This window comes from Microtus pennsylvanicus, chromosome 1 (genome assembly GCF_037038515.1).
Source record: "Microtus pennsylvanicus isolate mMicPen1 chromosome 1, mMicPen1.hap1, whole genome shotgun sequence".
Classification (NCBI taxonomy): domain Eukaryota; kingdom Metazoa; phylum Chordata; class Mammalia; order Rodentia; family Cricetidae; genus Microtus; species Microtus pennsylvanicus.
Window position 1 is genome coordinate 92,208,133 of NC_134579.1, and position 22,723 is coordinate 92,230,855.

The window sequence follows — 22,723 nt, forward strand, 5'->3', positions numbered from 1 at the left end:
AAGAAGGTAGACCAGGACATGGGGGTGTGGGCCAAGGTAAGAACTTGGACTTTCAACCTGAGTTGGAGGTGTAGGCTCTGAAGGTGCTGGGAATGATTACAAACTTAGATTTGTAAAGGCTTTTCCTGACTTCTGAATAAAGAATAAATGGTAAAAGGTAGAAATGAAGAAGCATGGTACAAGACTGATGTGTCAGACCAGGTGGGACAGGATGGTGGTTGGGGGTGGAAGTGGAGACAGAGACAATTGTTTGCTGGTCCACTGTTCACCTTAGAAGTTCTGGGTGCCTGCTTCACCAGTTGGAGATGCTGAGCCTTTCCCTGGAAACCTGAGTCTGGAAACTACTGTGTGGCCCTGTGACCAGGACATCCCTGTTTCACTAGCCCAACAACAGGGATGCTAACTAAGCCAGTGTTTAACTTCCCTGGATCTGAAATGTGACCGTTCCCGAAGATCACAGTGTGCCACACTCTTTCTTCTTATGGTCTTCCCATTTGATTGTCACTAGGTCCTAGGACGGGTTTCTGTCAGGTCTCACAGGCTAAGCTGGCTGCATAGGACAAGCTAGAGATAGTGTGCTTCTCAGCTAAGCCCAGGAGCCTAGACATCTTGAAAGTCTGCCCTCTAATGAGAATGTGGGGTAGACAACAGTCATGTACCCTGTTTTTACCTGTTTCAGGGCTTCTGTATTTGTAGGTGAGCTAGGAAACCAGCAGACTTCAGTGGATCCTTGGAGAGGCAATTCTACCACCTTGGTTCACCTCCATTGTTGTCCATTCACTCAGAGCTGAAACAGCTTCAAGGACCAGTCCAGCCCTTAGCCTGTGTGTGCCTCTATGGTACTGCCTAACTTGGTGCGGGACAATTCTATTTTCTGTCAATAATATTTTAAATAAACACTAATTGGCTGGTAGCCAGGCAGAATGTATAGGCAGGAAAACCGACAGGAGGTAGAGGTGGGGCAATGAGAACAGGAGTATTCTGGAAAGAAGGAAGCTCTTCCCGGAGACCTGTCCAAACACTGAAGAAACAGGATGTGACCTGCCCTGCTGAAAAAGGTACTGAGCCATGTGGCTAACATATACAAGAATAATGGGTTGATGGAAGTTACAAGAGCTAATAAGAAGCCTGAGCTAATGAGCCAATCAGTTTTATAACTTATGTAGACCTCTCTGTGTGATTATTTCAGGGCTAAGCTAGCCAGGCAGCCAGGGAGACAAGCAGGTCCTCCTGTTACACTAACTTTCCACAGTTCTATTTTTAGACAATAATTCAAATGTTCTAGTATTTTGTTTTCTAAAATTCTATTACATTTTATTTTGTGTACGTGTGTGTGTGTGCGTGCGCGCCATGCATGCATGTAAGAGTCAGAGGACAACTTGTTAGAGTGGTTCTGTTCTCTTCTTTGGGGCATGGGTGTTTTTGTTTTGGTTTGGGTTTGTTTGGTTTTTTTTTTTTTTTTTTTGGTTTTTTGAGAATGGATTTCTCTTAGCTTTGGAGCCTGTCCTGAAGCTAGCTCTTATAGACCAGGCTGGCCCTGAACTCACAGAGATCCACCTGCCTCTGCTTCCTGAGGGTGGGATTAAAGGTGTGCGCCACCACCGCCCCGCTGGTTCTGTCCTTCTAGTGTGAGTCCTCACATCATCATGCCTGGTGTCAAGTCCCTATGCCCACTGAGCCATCTCATCGTCTCATCAATCCAGAGTATTCTGATGTTGAAACTTTTGCCTCCCACATCCTAGGCAGCAGTTCAGCATTAGTTACTGTGCAGCATGTTGCTAAAATACCTAAAACAATGTAAAGAGAAAAAATTACTGATTTGAGCATGTTTTCAGCAGTGATAGTCATGGAAAAGAAAGCATGGAAGAGCAGAGTAGGCACATCATGGCAGCCAGAAAGCGGGAAAAAAAAAGAATAGAGGAAGTAACCAAGGCAAGATAAACACCCCCAAACACAGTCCAAAGAACCTTCTTCCACGAGGTAGACCCACGTCCTACTTTTCATCACTTTCTAGTAATGCCTTCATAGTATTAATCCATCAAGGGATTAATCTGTTAATTAAGCAGAGCCTTCCAACTTAATACTCTCTGGAAATGTCCTCCTGGACACCCAGAGATGAGTTTTCAGTACAATCAAGTTGACAGTGAAGGTGAACAGTCATAGGTACCCAATAGAGCAAACCTAATTTCCCTTCCCTTCTTGACTCATAGTTGAATCAAGGCTACCTAGTGGTCAGGATCACAAACTCAGAGTCCAACATAAGTCTCACTCTCAATGAAAACCTTACAACTTCTCAAAACCTCAGTAAAATCCTCAGGGACTAGTGAGATGACTATGCTCTTCCAAGGGACCCAAGTTCAGTTCTCAGCACCCATATAGGCCATTTGTAACTCCTGCTTCAGAGGATCTGATGCCTTCTTCTAGCCTTCCCAGGAACCTTCACACATGTGGCACATGCACACACATACACGCACACACACACACACACAAATAAAATAAAACAAAAACAGAAATGTGTACAATTCCAGATGTAGTGTTGTTTAAGCCTTGAATGAAAATGCCTACAGTTAGTTGACTTCATCATCTAAAATGGGCGATTGTCATCCTCATTCATGATTGATAGCATACCTGTTTTCATTGTTGTCAGCATCACAGTGGATGTATTTGAGTAATAAGGAAAATGAATCACTAATGTTTATTCTCCTCATTTTAAATCATTAATAGAACACACTGCTCTTTTGATGTTGTATTTTACATTAAGGTATAAAGAAAACAATACCATTTCTATATGAAGACAAACGATAAATTTCTTCTGTGTGATATACAGTTTATGCATTTCAATAATTTTTTTCTTTTGGGCCAGCAAGGTGGCTCAGTGGGTAAAAGCACTTTGCATGCAAGCCTGGTGACCTGATCTCCAAAACTCACATAAAGGTGGATGGAGAGAACTGACTCCCAAAAATTACCCTCTGACTTCCATATATGTGTCATGGCATGCATACCCATATACTGTGCATGCACAATAATAATTTAAAAAATTAGAGTATTATTTTGGCTAAAATAAAAATAGTACATTAAATTTTGGCTGGCAAGATGATTCTGTGGATTTGCCATACAAGCATGAGGACTTGAGTTTGGATCCCCAGAATCCAGATAGGCTGGACATGGTAGTGTAGAAAGAGGCAGAAACAAGAGAGTCCCTGGAAGCTCCAGAGCCAGCTAGTCTGGTGTTGCAACTGCGAAGAACACAGACCTATTTTAGACAAGACGAAAAAGGTGAAGCCCTACACTTGAGACTGTCTCTGGTCTCCACATATGTATGATTGCACTCACATGAACACATACACATAGATACATCATACACACAAACATTTTAAATGAGAAATTCACCTTAAACAAATCTTGTGTGTAGCTTGCTATACGTGTGAACAGCGAGTAGGCTAATTGTCTTAGTTGTTAAAGTCAAGTGTGAAATACTCAGTTTGCTTTCAGAATCAGTTTGCCAGGCTGTCTTATCTAGGGTTTCTGTTGCTGTGACAAAACAACCATGACCAAAGAGCAAGTTGGGCTTACACTTCAGCATTGCTGTTCATCACTGAAGGAAGTCAGGACAGGAACTCAAAACAGGGCAGGATCCTGAAAGCAGGAGTTGATGCAGAGGCCATGGAGGGGAGCTGCCTACAGGCTTGCTTCCCATGGCTTCCTCAGTCCACCTTCTTATAGAACCCAGGACCAGCAGCCCAGGGATGGTACCACCCACCATGGGCTGGACACTCTCCTATTGATCACTAATTGGGAAAATGCCTTACAGCTGGATCTCATCAAGGCTTTCCCTCAACTGATGCTCCTTCCTCTGATGACTCTAGATTGTGTCAAGTTGACACAAAACCAGCCAGTACACAGGCCAGTCACAGAAATATCACCTAAATCCTGTATCTCTCTTCTGGTTTTGAAAATTTGCTCCTAATTTTTAGACAATACTTGACTGTTAGGTATCCCACTAAATCCTACTATTTTCTATTCTATAGACTGGTATTGTGTAGCTGTTGTGTTCCAGACCTCCCTGAGACCTGATTTTTAAAATACCCAGAGGGCTATTGTTAACTATTTTTGTCTTTTTTTCTTTTCAGCTTATTTTTTAGTGCTTCCACCTTATAGAATGAATAGATCTTGAATTGTGTCCATATATCCTCTTTACCCCCCACTCAGGCTCCTCATTTTCAACATCTTGTTGAGAGGGCAATTGGTAACAGTACTGGCAAGCTATCATTTGCTAAAGGCTTCAGTTTACATTAAGGTTCATGCTACATTCTGTTAATTTGGCTAAGTGTATACTATCATTCTGTCACTACCCACAGCCCCTGATAGCCACTGATCTTTTCACTGCCTCTGAAGTTTTTGCTTTCCTAGAATGTCATATAGTTGGGATCATAGAATATTTGAGTTTTGCGGTCTGTGTTCCTCAGCCACCCAGGGTCCATCACTGAACAATGCACATTTAAGGTTACTTCGTGCGCGGTATTTCCCCTTCTGATTCAGTTCTGACCCTTCACCACTGTCCCACATCACACGGAAGTGCTGTGCTGGGTATCACTAGCCCAGCAAAAGATCAAAAGTGAAAGTTCAAAGTGCAGTTTCTATTAAAACATGTTGCACATTTCTTTCACACCATTAAAAAAAAAACAGAAGACAGAGACTGTTTCTATCTAATAATGGGAGCAATAGTTTCTCCTCTCCATCTTGTGGCATTGTTATCATCAGTTTCAGTTATCCATGAACTAAAACCACTCAGTACCTTGTTTCTGTTAGTACTGTGCAGTCATTTTAACTGACGTTATTTTGAGAGGGTCTTATGTAGCCAAAGGCTGGCCTCATGCTTGCTCTGTAACAAAAATGACTTTGAACTCCTGATCCTCCTGTCTCTGCTTCTTTAGTGCTGAGATGATGGGCATGTATCATCATACCCAGTTTTAGGTGGCACTGGAGCCCAACCACAAGGCTTCTTGTCTGTGTTAACCAGGCACTCTGCCTACTTCCAACTGCACTACATCCCCAGTCCCTAAGAATAGTTTTTACAAAGCTGGCTATGGCAGATGTGCCTATAATCACAGGCTGACATAGGGGGGTTATGAATTCAAGATCAGCCTGGCCAAAAAATGAAACTCTGTCTCAAAAAAAAAATAATGAAAATAAAAAAAGGAAGACAGAAGAGAAAATATTCTATTACCTTTATTTCCTTAAAGTTATCCTTTTATTAAATGTTCTTTATGTAACTCTGAATTTCTGACATAAGGCATTTCTCAGAAAAAGGTCTTAACATTTTCTACAATGAAGTCTACTGGTGACAGATTTTTGTCTGAAAAAAATCAGCTAGGCAAAGTGGTGCTCTCCTAATCCCTGCACTCAAGAGGCAAAGGCAGGTAGATCGCTGTTGGTTTAAGGTTAGCTTGGTCTACAAGCAAGTTCCAAGCCAACCGGGATAACATAGGGAGACCCTATCTCAGTGTACACACACACATTCATTCTCTCCCAATCCCTCCCCACTCCATGTGAGTGTGTGTGTGTGTTTCTTGTGTATTTAGAGGATAATTTTGCTAGACAAATGAATGTTAAGTGGTGAATCTTGGAATTCTTAGATATTTTACTATCTTTGGTATTTTTTAGTTTGTGAAGCCCTAGCTGCCCTCTTGTTCACTACATAGCCCAGCTAGTCCTACTTCAGGTGTTTTGAGTGCTGGGATTGCAGGGTTAGGGTTATGTGCCACCAGGCTGCTTGCTTTTTTTATATACTATATAGACTAAGCTGGGCTAGAATTTGCAATCCTCTTCTCTCTGTCCCTGAGTGCTGAGATTCCATGCTTGCACCACCATGGCCCACTTTACACTCTGGTAAGTGGTTTATGAGAGGAAGTCTGATGTAACTGTTATCTGTTGCTCTCCAACCTTGGCATTTCCCACCCTCTAGCTTCTTCCAAGAATGTGTGTTTATCTTTGGTATTTATCAGTTTGTGTGTGATACACTGAGGTGTCAGTATTTCAGTGTCTGTTCTGTGTTCTCTGAGCTTTCTGGTGTGTGAGTTGATATCTGTCTTTAGGTTTGGAAAATAGTCTCCAACACCATTGCTTTGATGATTTTTCATTCCACTCCTTTTTCTCTCTGGCTTTGCCTTTATTGGTGTTTTACCCTTCTAATTACACACAACTCTTGGATATTTTGTTCCATTTTTTCATTCATTCCTTTGTATGTCAGTTTTGGAAGATTGCACCAACATATCTTAAAGCTCACTGGTTCTTTTAAGCTCGTGTGTCCAGTCATGGAAAGCTAGAACATCAGAGGCATTCTATATCTCTGTTTTTATCATTTTCTTTGATTATTTATTCGAGTTTCAATCTCTGAGTTCATTTCTTATGTGTTCTCACACGTCACTCAGTTTTTCCAGTAGGATCCTTGGCATATCAACCAGTCGTTAGTCGTTTTGTTTTGTTTTGTTTTGTTTGAGGGTATGTCAGACTCTTACTGTGTAGCCCAGGTTGGCCTAGAATTTACTGTGTTCCTCAGGCTGTCCTTAAACTGGCAGCCCTGAATACTGGGACTATTGGTGTGCATTGTTACACCCAACTAAGTTAACAGTCTTGCAGTTTCAAAATCACCATATCTAAGTCTGGGTCTGATGTCTGCCTTGTCTCTTCAGATTGTTTTTTTCCTCAGTGTGTTTAATTTTGTTAATGAAAATTAAATATACCAGGAAATAGGAACAGTGGAAGCAAGGCGTTGGTGGAATAGTTGTTTGTTTATCTGACTAGGAGTTGGGATATATTTAATGTTGGGTGTAGCTGTAACTGTATCAAAGGTTTTTTATTTTTCCTCTTCTCAGGGTGTCGTTCTTGCAGAGTCTGTGCCTTGCAGCTCTTCAGTTGTACCCAGGATCCTTTCCTGGGGCCCTATTGATGATTCCTGTGATAAAGTCTTGGGAAAGGAAAACTTCATTCCTTTATCTTCAGTGGCAATCTTGTTGTTTTGTGAAAGTTTTGGACAACCTGAATACCTGGAATCTGACCTTTGGAAGCCTTCTTAGCTTTTCTTTCCTCTTATTGAGAAAGCTTGAGGGGCCTGGGATAACTAGTTGCTGTTCCCAGGTCAGATTAGATTCTTTATTACAGCAGCTTGCCCTAGAAGGCCAGTCTCTCCACAGAGCCCAGAACAGGGCTTTGGGCTTATTTCACAACAGCTGCCTATCTCTGTTGGGAGAAGCCTGGGGGGAGTTTTTCCATCTTTGCAGAGAGCAAACACTGAGGTAAATTCTAGGAAATATGGAGCTCTTTACTTTTCCTAAGCAATGTTGAAGGTGGGCAGTGCTGCTGAGAATCCTAGTTGGCAGCGTCGTGTCTTTAGGCAAATGCTTTGACCTTGACTGAGGCTCCCTGCCCCTTGAGCTCCGTGAAGGACTCTTCTCCAGCCCCCACCTTCTTCCTGCGGATTTTGTGCTCCGTTACTGAGAGATCAACAGTAGCTTCTGACAGTCTACCGTGCAAAGCCAATTCCCTCTGGATAGTTTATTCTAGACTTCCACATAAAAATCAAGTTGCTTTGTCTTGTTTTTGATTTTTGTTGTTGTTGTTTATTTGTTGGGTTTTTGTTTTATTTTGTTGTTGTTTGAGACAGGATCTGTCTCCCTCTATAGCCCTTGCTGTTCTGAAACTCTCTCTGTAGACCAGACCGGCCTTGAATTCACAGAGATTCACCTCTGTCTTCCAAGTGCTAGGATTAAAAGTGTGTACCACTAACACCTAACTATCAAAAATTAAGTCTTATTTGTACTATGTCTAAAAGAAACACCTCCAAAAAGAAGAAAAAAAGTCTACGTTTATGGTTATATTTTTTTTTCAGTTTTTTAAGACAAGATCCTATTCTAAAACCCAGATTTGCACCAAACTCAAAAATCCTCCTGACTCAGCCTTACTCCCCACTATGACTGCAACCTTTTAAAAGAAAATTTTTAATTGTATCTTTAATTATGTATATGTGTTTTGGGTATGTGAACATGTGAGTCTAGGTACCCACAGTGGTCAGAGGCATCAGATCCCCTTGGGTCAGAGTTATAGGAGGTTGTGAGCAGCTAGTCATGGGTAGTGGGCACTAAAAACATGTCCTCTTCAAGAGCAGTACAGGCTATTAACTCCTGAGATGTCTCTCTAGCCTGTGACTGCTGCTGTGCCCAAGTTAATTATCCCCCCAAAAGAAACTCCACAGAACCGGATTCCGATGTAAAGCACAAGAAGGTTTTTAATATTCAAACCTGAGTTTGAACTGCACCTCTGCCACACCAATGCAGTGGGTGAGGAAAGTGCAGCCTAGAGCTGGGGAAGGAAAAATGTCCTGTCGTCATGGGACTGGGTAAGGAGGGCATAGGGTAAGGGAGTTTCTGAAACCATGGGTCAGTTTTTGGGCAGGGGGAAAAAAACAAAACAAAAATCCATTAATAATTGACAAGGTGTCTTCAAGGACAGGATGCCCCCAGGAACATCTGGACCTTGTTAAATTTTATGGCCTTCCTCCCTGCCTCCTTAATTGGCTGTTTTAGGGTATCTGCTCAAATTCCACCATTGCAGCACATTTCTGGAGCTGAGATCAGTGCCCCCCCCATTATATGACTTAAAATGAAGCCTCTTCTTTATGGAGTTTACAAAGTCAGGTCCTCCCAACTGCAACTTCTATTTGACTCAGAAAAATATTCACTTTCATATTTTTGACTGTGCTGACCACTTTCTAAGAAGTAGGCTGCCCAAGATCTTCTTTTAAGTACAACATTGATATCAGCTCACCTACCAACACACCTCTTCAGTTCCTATTATCTCCAGCAACCAGGTCTGAGATGAATAATCTTCATCATCATCTTCACCTTCTTTCTCCTTCTCCAAAACTAAACAGATAAATGAGAGACTGGTGAGAGGACCTAGTGGGAAAAGACCTGTACTCCTGACTAAGTTTGATCCCCAAAACCCACACAGTAAAAGAATGAACTCCAACCAAGTTGTCTTCTGTCCTCCACATAGATGTACACCACACTCCAAATAAATTAATGTAATTTTAAAATCTAAATAGGGGCTGGAGAGATGGCTCAGAGGTTAAGAGCACTGACTGTTTTTCCAGAGGTCCCGAGTTCAATTCCCAGCAACCACATGGTGGCTCACAGCCATCTATACTGAGATCTGGTGCCCTCTTCTGGTATGTAAGCATACATGGAAGGAATGTTGTATATATAATAAATAAATCTTTTTAAAAAAAAATGGGGGCTGGAGAGATGGCTCAGTGGTTAAGAGCATTGCCTGCTCTTCCAAAGGTCCTGAGTTCAATTCCCGGCAACCACATGGTGGCTCACAACCATCTGTAATGAGGTCTGGTGCCCTCTTCTGGCCGGCAGACATACACACACACACACACACACACACACAGAGACAGAATATTGTATACATAATAAATAATATTTAAAAAAAATAAAATCTAAATAGGTGAGTTTCATTCAGTTAAAGTATGGTAGTGTAAACCTCTTATAAATGCTAACTGGAGATTGATGGTAGTCAAGACTCTGAGATGTCAGATCTTTATTCTTGCTAGAATACTATCTAAGCCATTTTGCATCTGGTGTGTATCAAATGTGAGCACACTGATCATTTTCCTCTCACTTCTGATATAAAGGTACTGTCTGACTTGAAGTTCATTATTGGATTTTTAAAAATATTTCTCTTAGCAAGCAATCTTAGAGGAAAACTTCCAGGCTATGCAATATCGTCTTCCTCATCCTAAGTTTTGCATGTGTTAATGGTTTTTGCTCTAGCCAGTCTTTACTATGATGGTGGCAAAATGGTGATTTCCCAAGTCCAGTAGCCTCTCTTCACGGATTGGTGCTTGACATTTTACTTTTGACAGGAGCATTGTTGTCCCCTGTATTATCTGTTGGCGTGGACTCACAGATTCCTGTACTTTTTCGGGGGTGGGGGGGATTTATAGTTTATTACCATCGTTAACATCCTTCACTGTTTGAGGCTCAGATTAGGATATCACACGTTTGACCAAGCTGACTCTTGTGACATATACCTCATCATTTATTTGTTTATTTGGGGGGAACACTGGAAGAATAATTATATGATGACTACAAGACATTAATTAGAACTGTAGCTCTTCAGTTAGTTAAGCCAAGAATGAGACCCATTTAAGCTCTGTTTCACACACATGTTGTTATTTGTGGGGTTTTGTTGTTGTTGTTCGTATGGTTAGTTGGCTGAGTTTTGTTGTTTTGGTTTGGTTTGGGTTTTTTTTGTTGTTTTTTTCCAGGACAGGGTCTCTCTTTGTAGCCCTGACTGTCCTGGAACTCACTTTGTAGACCAGGGTGACCTTGAACTCAGAGATAAGCTTGCATTGCCTCTGCCAACAGGTGCTGGGATTAAAGGCCGGAGCCGACCAGCACAGCTTCGTGTTGCTAGTTGTCTAGCACAGCACCACACTTGCCTGCCTCCAGGGCCTGAGAGCCCTTCTTAGAGGCAGTGGAGCGTCTCCAATTTGCTCACGTGTTTGTGGTTAAGTATGGGTGATTTGGATTCCCAGCTCACATACCTGTCTCCTTAGCATAACATCTGTGTGCTTTGCTTTTGGTTGTGGTGGCGCACGCCGGTAGGATTTGCTGAAGGAGACAGAGGCAGGAGGATCACGAGTTCGAGGCCAGCCTGGGCTACACATTTCCAACCTGGTCTACAGAGCTAGTTCCAGGACAGGCTCCAAAGCCACAGAGAAACCCTGTCTTGAAAAAAACCAAAAAAAAAAATTTTTATTGTGTTTATTTATTTTGTGTGTGGAGGTCAGAAGAGAACCTACATGAGTTCTTTTTTTCCCTCTACCAACTGGGTCCCAGGGCTTGAAGTTGTTGCCAGGCTTGGCAGCAAACACCTGTACCTTCTAAACCCTCTTTTTAGCTCTCATTGCATTTCTCCACATTCCATTTGCTATCTTTAAAAATGTCAGAAAAACTATCCATTTCCCAGTGACATTTTTGGTCATTTTCAATTCAGTCTGCACAGTATGACTTTAGGCCAGTAGTAGGTTGGCTTCCACACGACTGTTTTATCATCTGATTCCACTTGTAGTAACACGTAGGAAGTGGCGTGTGACTCAGCCATTACTCTGTACTCTCCAGAAATAACAAATGTGTTGTAATTATCTGTGACCAGATATAAATGGAAAGATTTGGGCTTGGTTTTCTTTTCTTTTCTTTCTTTCTTTTTTTTTTTTAATGTCTGCCTGAATTCAGCATGTGTTCTTTGCCTCTGTCCTTGGCAGGCTCCATCTGGCTCCTCCACATTCTTACTGTGAATTGGTAAAGACTTATCTCACTGAAACATATTAATAGACCAGCTGGGTGTGGTAGTGCGTGTCTGTAATCCCAACACTTGGAAGGTAGAGGTAGAAAGATTGCAAATTTGAGGATATTCTGGGCTATATAAATATAACAAGACCCTGTGTCAAAGAAATAACTAACTTCCCAATGGGAGCTGAGTACTTGCCCAACAAGCCAGGCTGTGGGTTCCATCTGCAGTACTACCCAGAAAAAAATATCAATAAAAGTATTTCAAACAAAAAAGTATCTCATACCAATAACATTCTTTAAGTTTTGTTATTTAACATTTCAAGGCCACATTGCCTACTGGCCACATGAATATCCTTACATAACTTTGTTCAAAATATTGGATACATTTCTTCATAGTTCCTAAAACTTAGGACAATACTGCTATTTGCCATTATTGCTATGAGCATTATCTAAGTTGAGTTTGTGAATTTGAAATGTGTACATATTTTACCTAAATTCCTTTGAGCCAGCGCTGTGGCTCAGTGGTACAGCACTTGCCCAGCATGGGTGAGTACCCCAGTTCCATCTCCAGTGCTGCAAAAATGTTTAATTTTAATAATAAATTCCTTATTATTGCACCGTTAAGAATCTAATTTATTCAGACTGAGTCACATGGCTGTAATGATACGAATTTCTTCCTGAAATATTGACTCTGAACCTGAAAAGAAGGAACGGATTGGTGCAGCATGCAGCCACAGCTTCCTGTCAGGGCATGTGCGCTGTTCTGCTCTGTTTGAATCTGGGTTGTGCTTTCTCAGCTCCTCCCTCAATGTTCTCTGAGTCTTTTCCCTTCTCAAATATACTTCATGAAAAAGTAGGTTAGAGGATGAGGAGCGAAGCACCACAGAAACAGAACATTTTCAAACCTGAAGTAATACTTGCTCAATTGGAGAGTAAACATCTATGGATTGAACCTAAAGGTAGTTTCGTGTTCTGTTTCAAGGTATGCTTTGGCAGCTTGCACAATCATAGCTAAAGTGTGTTTCAGTCAATTCTTAAAACCAAGGACTCCAGGGTTACCACTGGAAGACCAACTTTGGAATGCCACAAACCATGAGGGATAAAAATAACAAGGTCAGGAGTTCCCGTCCTACCACCATGAATGGCCCATTTCATTGAACTTGTCTGCAGTGGCAGAAACCAAACAGGAGTTTGGGCAGAGGGAACCCATGTGTGTTGGGCTGGGTTAGCAAGGCAGAGCACTGAGTTCAGAGCTGTGCTTAACACACAACATGTTGCTCTGAGGTCCACATTTGAGTGGGACTGCAGAAACACAGTTCAAGAAGGGTCATGTAAGAAAGAAATGTGACCTCTTTGCTTTCCAACAGAATTCTTCTGATGGTTTCAGCCAAAATATTTTTAGATTTTTTTTTCCCCTTAAGATCTAACTTGCCAAGAACTAAGTGCTTAGTTTTCAAATAATTGAACTGGATCTTATTTGTATTTTTTTTTCTCTCCAACAAGGAATTGTTTATGGTTCAAAATAGATATAAAAGTAACTGTGAATGTTTCAGTATCTGAAATGACATAGTAATGTGGTTGGTTATATTCTTGGCCAGCTTGCAGGCTTCTCTTCTTTGTTTCTTTTTTTTTTTTAAACTTTATTTTATGTGCATTGGTGTGAAGGTGTCAGATCCCCTGCAACTGGATCTTCAGACAGTTGTGAGCTGCCATGTGGGTGCTGGGAATTGAACCTGGGTCCTCTGGAAGAGCAGTCAGTGCTCTTAACCCCTGGGCCATCTCTCCAGCCCCTCTTCTTTGTTTCTTCATATTAACTTTTGGGAATTTTAGATGGCACCATCAGGGTGGGAAGTTAATGAACATGGTAGGTTAAAAAAAAAAACAAACCTGAATACTGCGCATGATTCTGCCACAAGTCTCCTTTATCCAGCACATTGTCTGGCTGGAACTTTAGGTTCACAGAGCTTAGGGAATAGTGTGTCTCCCGGATTCTGATGGCTCGTGACCTCTCCAGGTTATATTTCTATAGGTGGTTCTCTGTGCCCATCCTACCCAAGGTTACACTGCACTTGTTCATAGAGGCCTTTGGCGTGTAGCTCTTGAGTCTGTTTATCTGGAACACCATGGGGAGAGCAGGGAAGCTGCCTTCTTTCCTTTTAGAAAGATCCCAAGCACCATGTAAAGTTGACCCAGAAGAGAACATACTCCAGAGAAATAAGAGCACAAACGAGTCAGGGATGGAGTGAAGGAGGGAGACTCTCCTGAGACGCAGAGCCGTCTGGATCTGTGTGGGGACCAAGGAGAGTCCTCCCACTTCTGATGAGTGCACTTGGGAAGTATGTCTGTGACTTCATTCTCCTCAGGGTAGGACAAGCATAGTTGTGGCCTAAAAACGTAGTGTGAGTAAGGTTCATTCATGTTCTTCCCTCAAGGTGGCCCAGTGGATGGCACCAATGCACAGTAGTGACTCTTCATCATGGGCATGACACATGGGTGAGAGGTCTTCCACCATGACGGGCTGGCTGGGGACAGGTGGATTAGGAGACACAGTGAGCTCACTCTTACACATGGAACACCCAAGTCTGGGAGGAGACTGGATTTCTGAGATGGAAGATGAGGGAGGGGCTGGGCTGGCCTGGCAGATCTGAGAAGCAGCTGTCTGCAAATGCTCCTGAAAGTGGAGTTGAGTCATTTGTACAGTAATGACAGCTGAGGCCATGAGGTCTCTTCCCTTATTCTATCAGGCCCTACTGTGTCATCCTTTCCCATCCACAGCTGTTCAGCTTGCCGTAAAAATTCCTTTGGATCTTGCTACTGACCTGTAGAGCAATCCACCAGTACATTCTGTAGTAGTTTCATAAAGCAGTGGCAGTCATTCCAAATGAGTCCCTCTGTTTTCCTGCTGGTATTCATCAGACCAGTGTGGTTCCTGAGGCAGGTAGGTTGGCAGAGAGGTTCTTGACCACTCCTTTGCCCCGGAACATTTCACTGTTGCAGAGACTCTGTCCTCCCAGGAGATCCAAAGTGGAACATTGTGGCTGCTACAGTTTCCCCTTGTGCTGATATTTTCCAGAACAAATATAGGAACTAAAATGAGAAAAAGAAGATGCTTTTTCTCCGTGATGAGCAGATAATCAGATTACTCTGAGGATTAGATAAAAATAAACCCATCGTTACTATAATTAGTTATTGTTTTGACCGAGTTAATCCTTTGTAAGAGAATTCGAAGTTAAATCACAGGGCTGGAGAGACAGCTCCATGGGTAAGAGTGAATACCAGCGCTGCCCTTTTAGAGAACATGAGTTGGAATCTTAGCCCCAGCTATCAGGTCTCATGACCACCTTGTAACTCCAGATCTGACACCCTCGCCTGGTGTCCATGGGCACACACACGTGGCACACATTTACATAATAATATAAACAAAATCGAAAATCTGTTTTAAAAAGTTAAATCTTTATAGGATTTGGCTGAGGGAGTGAGTAAAATAGACCAGTGTGAAACCAAAAACAGAGTAGGTGCTCTTAACCCAGGTAGGAAGTTAGTTCACAGGGCTCCTCTAAACCGTCCTTGGGGAGACATCACACCCTACACTTATCTTGGAGTTTACTGTTTGGATCCTCTAAGGGCAACCTTGTATCGTTTGCTTCCACTATTTTGTTTCTATTTATTTATTTATTTGTAAAACCATGCCATGGATTCCCCTTATGTGTCTGGTTTTGTTCACAGGCCATGTACTCATAGAGATTTCCAGCACCCACAAGAAACTCAATGAGACTCTTGATGAAAATGTACGTGGACAGTTGTTATATTTTAAAATATATTTTTAAAAATTTTGCTTAAAACTCAAATATGATGTGAATTTTTTAATTTTCATTTTTGTCAACAGTTCAGAAAATTCCATAAGGAGATTATCCATGAGCTGGAGAAGAAGACAGAGCTTGACGTAAAGTATATGAATGTGAGTGCAGTTTTCACCCACCCTGGCCGACTGAGCACTCAGCCTAGGAGAGCTTTCACACACACACACACACAGAGACACAGACACACACACACACACACACACACTGTTTTGTTTGCTGCTGACACCAACTGGAATATCTAAAACTAGCATTCTCTTTGGGCTAAGTGGGCTCACTTTTGCCATTGCTTGGTATGTGTGTTACAAAAATAGAGAGGTGCTGGGTGTGGCGGCACACGCCCATATTCCCAACACATAAGGATAATGATGTTGAAGTTAGCCTGAGCTGCACTGTGAGACCCTAGCTTAAAACAACAACAACAAAAACACAGAAACAGGCTAGAGTGATAGCTCAGCAGTAAAGAGCTCTGACCACTCTTCCAAAGGACCCAGGTTCAATTCCCAGCACCCACAGGGCAGCTCACAACCATCTGCAGCTCCACTTCTAGGGGATTTGATGCTCTCTTCTGGTCTTACACACATGGTGCAGAGATATGCATACAGGCAAAATATAAAATAAATAAGTAAACCACAGAATCAGCAACAACAAAAACACAGGAAAAACTAAAGAAGAAACTCACTCCTGTGAGGGACAAGGAGTTTTTAGAGACCATGCTGGTGCCTTCACTAAGCAGCACCTGGATATCATTGTGCTTGGGAGAACACCTGTGCTTTGTGACTTCTTGCCTGTCACAGAGCCATCCATCCAGGCAGTTTGCAGGCCTCCCTTCACCAGCCCTTTGACTCCCAGGACTAAGGTGTATGACATCTTCTCTTTCTGCTTAGGACACTTACTTTCTTTTGTCATTCCCCCAGCCCCTTTATATTTTAGTATGGTCTTCCCATGTTACCCTTCCAAATCGTCCTCTCCAGAAATCTTTACAAGATTTGTAGCTATGTACGCACAGGCCATGGGGTTACACACACTTGCTAAGGTGGACTTCAAGTTGTGACTTTTACATTCTATTAAAAAAAAAAGACGTGTGTGTGTGTGTGTGTGTGTATGTGTAAGTACAACTTTAACTCCAACTCCAAACTGTGTGCTTATGTTAGTACAGTGTAAGTGCACATACACACAGGTTGCAGTTGGAGTTAAAATTGTAGGCCAACCAACATGGATGCTGGGAACCAAATTCTGGTCCTCTGCAAGAGCAGAAAATGTTCTTAAGCACTGAATCAACTCTCCAGCCACCTTTTTTTCTCCCCCTCACTGCCCTTCACAGGGACTTGTGGAGCCCAGAATAGTCATATTGGTAGCTGATGATGACCTCAAACTCGTTATCCACCTCTCAAGTGCAGAGGTTATAGGCATGGACCAGCATGCCCAGCTCATTTTCTAATTTGTATTCCTAACAAAACGCTTATCTAGATATTGTTATGATCATCTTACAGATTTGATGAGAAGCATGGGTTTTATAGAAATGTAAGTATTGAGCTCACACAGGTAATAAGGAAAGAAGCTATAACTGTAACCTAGTCTCTTAAACACTGCTTATACAGCACCCCAAACACTCTTGAGCACATGTTCACTGTAGGTCTTGAATTGTAAATCAGATAACAGCTGTGTGTGTGTGTGTGTGTGTGTGTGTATGGGAGAGAGAGAGAGAGAGCGCACATGTGTGCGTGTATGATGGAGATGGAACCCAGGGCTTAACATACACTAAGTAAGCACTCTGCCACTGAGTTAAATCCCCAGATCTTTAGTATTGTTTGTGTATTCATCAAAGCACTGACTACCCAATGTCTAAAAACCTTTGAAAAAAGAGGGAATTAAGAAGACAAGACATTTTTATATTTAGAGAGAGCTGCTTATAAACAGAAACATTAGAACTAACAACACCTAAGAATGCAAGTGGAGTGCAGATCCTCGGGAGTAGATGTGAGGATGGTGTGGACTGGCATTCTTAAGCCCCAGCCAGAATGAAGCCATATGGGTGCGAAGATGTCAAAGCCAGTTAGCTACGCACGGTGAAGTGTGAGCAGAAGTGACTCACGGCAGCTTGCATGGTGCCACAGTAAAACAGCATTTGACTTACAGGCTACTCTGAAAAGATATCAAGCAGAACACAAGAATAAATTAGATTCTTTGGAGAAATCTCAGGCGGAGTTGAAGAAGATCAGAAGAAAAAGTCAAGGAGGACGAAATGCACAGAAATATGAAAACAAAGAAACTGAGGTGAGCTTTTCGGCGATATTTTCCTTTGTCAGTCATTGTATGTACAGTTTAAGGGGAGGCTTACTTCAATCAACCATACCATATCATTCCCTCTGTGCTACTGCTAAGATGAAATATAAGCATTCCATGCTGAGCATGGTGGCACATGCCAGTAATCCCAGCCCTCTAAAGGCTGAGTTGGAGGGGACTTAAGTTCTCGTCTAGTCTGTGCTACATGATGAGACCCTGTGTTGAAGAAAAGAAAAACAAAGCATATGTAATCTGACTTAATATTGCAGAGTTTTCCAGAATAAACATAATAGCACATAGAACTTATTGGCATTTCCCCTTAACTCAGGGAAAAGAAGGGGACCTTTGTGATTAACATGACTATCCCTCCTGTTTGTTTGAGATAGGGTCTCACTGTGTAGCCTGGCTGGCCTAGAACTCACAGAAGTCTGGTTGTTTCTGCCTCTCAAGTACCAGTATTAAAGGTGTGTACCACCATGCTTGACCATGGGAAAATGAGGCTTAGGTTAAACCCTGTGGTTGGAACCTGGAACTGTGATCAAAACTAAAACTTTCTAGTTCCAAATTACCTTTCAGTAGAAGAGAGTCATTCCTAGAGTAGTTATATGATGCCAGCTGCTCAGTGGGGAATGTAAAAGCTTCATTAACCTTTCTCTACACATGAGTCAGTATCTTAGTAACGATGAGTATCTGCTCAGGCCAGGTTACAAGTATTTTGTCCCGTGTTTATCAGCATTTAGTGTTTACTCCATAATCAAAGTAAACTGGGTATAAAGATGGCAAATGATAAGTGTCATGCTGTGCAGCAATCTGATGCCTTCTGTCATGCTTCTATTGTTTACTCTCATAGTATGTGGAGACTGTTACTTCTCGCCAGAGTGAAATTCAGAAGTTCATTGCAGATGGCTGCAAAGAAGCCCTGCTTGAGGAAAAAAGGCGCTTCTGCTTTCTGGTGGACAAGCACTGTAGCTTTGCCAATCACATACACTACTATCACCGGCAGGTGAGTGTGCAACAGACTGCACTAAGTGTGGCAGTAACTTTATCTTATACTCAGAAGCCCTCGAGATTCCTCTCCTTACAGATAAGCACAGTAGAGAGCAATGGACCTTCACAGAAATACAGGTGGAGTGAGTAATCAAAAAATACTTATCATTAATTTCATAATTTATCCATATTTAAAATCCCTTGTAGAAAAAAATGACACATTTGGGGGCCCCAGTTGTAACTCGGTTGGTAGAGTGCTTGCCTAGCATGCACTGGGTTTGATTCCTAGCACACTGTGTAAGCTGGGTATAATTACTTCCTGTAATTCCCAGGAAGTGTAGCCAGAAGGATCAGAAGTTCAAGGTCATCCTCAGCTACAGAGTGAGTGAGTTGAGGCCAGCCTGGGCTATGACTCCAAAACAATAAAAAGACACATTTTTTTAAAAAGTCAACTTTTGGTAGGCTATGCATCTCGAATGTCACTGTCTTCACTGGGTCCAATCTCTGGGTGGTTCTAGATGATCGTAGTTTTTTTTCCTTTAATTCTCTTGGGCCTATGTAATAAGCATCCCTAGCGAGCATGATTGAAGTCAAACATTCACTGTTGTTCATAAGCAAGTGATTTAAGAAAGAGTTCCAGAATATGAGAAGTTCTGCTGTAGTAAAAGGAACACGGGCCACTTCCCGCTGCCTGGCTAGCTTAACCCCGAAACTGTATTCATTTAAACACTGCCTGGCCCATTATTTCTAGCCTCTTATTGGCTAACTCTTACATATCAGTTTAACCCATCTCCATTAATGTGAATCGCCACTTGACTGTGGCTTACTGGCATGAGTCTAACTAGCTTCTGTCTGGGAGAGGAGAGCCATGGCGTCTGTCTAACTCTGCTCTTCTTCCCAGCATCCTGTTCTGTCTACTCCGCCTACCTAATTTCTGCCCTATCAAAAGACCAAGGCAGTTTCTTTATTGACCAATGAAAGTAACACATAGACAGATGACCCTCCTACCTCATGCCCTGAGTGTGCATGTGTCACATTCTGTAAAAGTTTTGTAACTTGAAGGATATGCAACTTCCTAGTCCAAATACTTGAGATCTAAAATGGCTATAATAAAAAAGTGCTGTCTCCGGTGCTCATTTTTGTGTCTGCCCTAGTGTCGATGCATCTGTAGATGCTCACGGTGCATTTACATGAGTGAGAGCAATGCCAAGTAGGTTTAGAAGCATGCATACTTCCATCATGAAGGATTCCTGCTGTGGTAGAATGACAAGGTCCCAGCTGCAGAGGGATAGAAGCAACTTTAGTTTCCCTCCTATGGCAATGCCCCACTATGTCTGGTAACCTGGGATGTTTTCAGAAAGCTCTAGTTACTGACAAGGTCTTTCTTAGTCTTAACCTTGGGTCCCAGTAGTATTTTGTAGAACAACATAGACCAATCCTGCTTCTTTTTATACCAGAAGCTCCTTCAGCTATTTGAAAACTGCTTTGTGATTCCCCCTTGTTGCAGATAGTCCTAGTCCTTCCCTTAGCCAGTGCTAGCAAGTGGTCTTCATTATGCCACTCCCCAGCTTGTCAGGGTCAGAAGTGGTTGGTGTGAGTTTAAAAAGAGAACAATGTTGTTGCCATGCAAATAGCTTCAGGGATGGAACTCTACTTCTTTCTCCCTGGAGAGGGAGTTCACAGAAAGGTTTTGAGAACCTCTGAGAGTCCTGTTGCAGGAGCAGAGCCTGGTGTATGGGAGCAGGAATAGCTCCTCAGCCTCAGCCTCCAGAGCTGCAGTGTTTTAGCTCTGCCCATTTATTTATCTGTCTGTGTGCTGCCACCCAGCTACTGTGCAGAGCCTGTTAGAGAGTGACATACACATCCCTGCCTGCTCCCTCCCATCCCCACCACTGAACCTACAGACTCTTCCCCACAGGTGGACTTCCTGGAACAGAGTCTGATTCATTTGCCTGACACTTTCACTCCTACGCCTCTTATCACAATAGAGGTGTTGATTTTAGAAGGATTGGTGGGGAGACGGTGATTGTCCTTTCCAGGGCTATCTGGAAAATGAAAGATTCTCATATTGGTCGCTCAGCTCCTCCCTTTAGCTTTTGAATGGTTTTATTGTTTTGGTTTTGAGATGTACATAAGCACACACACACATCTCATGCATACTAGGCATGTATTCTGCCTCTGAGCTACTCCTAGCCCAAACAGGATTCTTAATCATTTATGGTCCTGTGTTAACTGGAAGTTCTGTATTCATGCTGAGAAAGCAGGTAAGTTCCCATTAGGTCCTAAGCCTGCCTTCTCAGCAGTCAAGACACAGTAGGTGTTCATAGTTGCTTAAACTGCCTGCTGAATTAGACTCCAAGCCTCCACTCAGGATACAAGTCTTAATACATCAGTAGAGATGCTGTTTGAGACAGCTTTTTATCAGCAATTCAAACAATGCACCTTTGTCTTTAATTTGTTTCTTCTGGATTTATAGTCTGCAGAATTACTTAATTCCAAGCTGCCTCGGTGGCAGGAAACCTGTTGTGATGCCACAAAAGTACCAGAGAAAATCATGAACATGATAGAAGAGATCAAGACGCCCATCTCCACCCCAGTGTCCGGGACACCACAGCCTTCACCCATGATCGAGAGAAGCAAGATGGTAGGAATCAGTCCCCTTTTGTATGTTTATTAGTATGAGTCATATTGATCTAGGGGACCGGGACTGATTATGGTGGTAGACACCATGAGCCCTCCTTTCCTATTCCTAGACCCCATTTCCTCACCTTCCCCTTCTTCCTTTAGAACTAGAATTGACTGCAAATGTTTTATACTGTTTAGCACTGTTATATTTTAGAAATGTTATTGCTGCTGAATTTCAACGTTATAAATTTATTACCAATGAAGGCATTATAGACGTCTGAGGGAATAGACTAAAAAACTCTGGGACCACTCAGCACCTGGAAGAATGCAGCAGGAGGATCATAAGTTTGAAGCCAGCCTAGACTACATAGTGAGACCTTTATCCAAAAGAAGAAGAAAAGAAATGATATGTCTGAGAATTGCTTCAAAATAATGCAGACTTTGCTTGGGAATCTGGGTCAGGGCATACATGATACTCAATTGTTATTGAAGCTATGTGTTTAACAAATTAATATAACACATTCAAAATTCTTTCAAAAAATTGTTTTGAATGTAAACGCCTGTAGCCAAGTAATGCTCAAAAGGGAGCCTATCTAGATGTGGTGGCTCACACTTGTAATTCCAGCACTTTGGAGGCAGAGACAGGCAGCTCTCCATGAGTTTGAGTACAGCCTGGTGAACACACCGAGTTCCAGACTAGCCAGGACTACATAATAAGACTCTAAAATAATTTTTTTTAATTAGTGATACTTTTCAAATAATTCACAACTAAGAGTGGGGGTTTCTGCCATATGATAAAAAGCAATCCTAGAAATTTGTATTGGCCTAATATTAGACTAATAAAGATTTGTTTCTACAGATTGGGATAGAGTATGGCACTCTTTCTAAATATTCACCAAAGATGCCCCCTGCTCCTCCAATCAAAGCCTATACCAGCCCTTTGATTGATATGTTCAATAACCCTGCAACAGCTGCACAGAGTTCAGAAAAGATAAGCAACTCAGCAAGTAAGAGATTTACTTGATTTCTTTTATGGAAACTTATTCAATTCTTCTAATTAATTTTGAAATATTTGTTTTTATTTATGTGTATGTGTGGGATAGGAGTGTGTGCCACATGTGTGCTAATGCTCTTGGAGGCCAGGAAAGGGTGTTAGATCCCCTGGAGATGGAGTTGTGGGTGATTGTGAGGCCACTGAGTACAGATGCTAGAACTAAATCCAGGTCCTCTGCCAAAGCAGGAAGTACTTTTAACCTCTAAACTATCTCTCTAGCTCCCTTTTTACATTTTAAAAATAATTTGTCAATTTTTTTGATAACTGTTCTGTGAAGGAAAGGCAGACACACAGGTATAATGAATACATACAGCCATGGCTTTGAATAACCTACAACTCAAAGAAATAAGCTGGAGCTGAGAATGGACCTCCACAGTAGGACATTTGTCTAGCATGTGTGAAGGGGAGACCATGAGACATTTGATAAGTGATGTGTTTTTATCACACTAATTCTATCTACTGACAGATGTCTACAGAGTTAATATACTGGTGAGAAGTGTTTTAGGTTTTTATTTTAATGAGAACTTTCATTTTACTTTATACGCTCTTCTCAT

The 22,723-nt window shown here is 42.0% G+C and overlaps 1 protein-coding gene and 1 long non-coding RNA gene across 2 annotated transcripts in view; one reads left to right on the forward strand and one right to left on the reverse strand.

Moving 5' to 3' along the window:
- LOC142840243 (uncharacterized) overlaps positions 1 to 14,430 on the reverse strand; it is a 29,717-nt gene extending 15,287 nt beyond the window's left edge. Inside the window, exons 1-2 of the long non-coding RNA XR_012908932.1 lie at positions 14,180 to 14,430; positions 8,828 to 8,921 (exon numbers count right to left, since the gene is read on the reverse strand). This is a non-coding gene — a long non-coding RNA (uncharacterized LOC142840243). The remainder of the gene's footprint in view (positions 1 to 8,827; positions 8,922 to 14,179) is intronic.
- Positions 1 to 22,723, forward strand: part of Baiap2l1 (BAR/IMD domain containing adaptor protein 2 like 1) — a 98,201-nt gene that overhangs the window by 62,302 nt on the left and 13,176 nt on the right. Inside the window, exons 4-9 of the mRNA XM_075973424.1 lie at positions 15,087 to 15,148; positions 15,247 to 15,318; positions 17,357 to 17,494; positions 18,354 to 18,506; positions 20,967 to 21,134; positions 21,975 to 22,122. Coding sequence (XP_075829539.1) covers positions 15,087 to 15,148; positions 15,247 to 15,318; positions 17,357 to 17,494; positions 18,354 to 18,506; positions 20,967 to 21,134; positions 21,975 to 22,122 — 741 coding nt within the window. The remainder of the gene's footprint in view (positions 1 to 15,086; positions 15,149 to 15,246; positions 15,319 to 17,356; positions 17,495 to 18,353; positions 18,507 to 20,966; positions 21,135 to 21,974; positions 22,123 to 22,723) is intronic.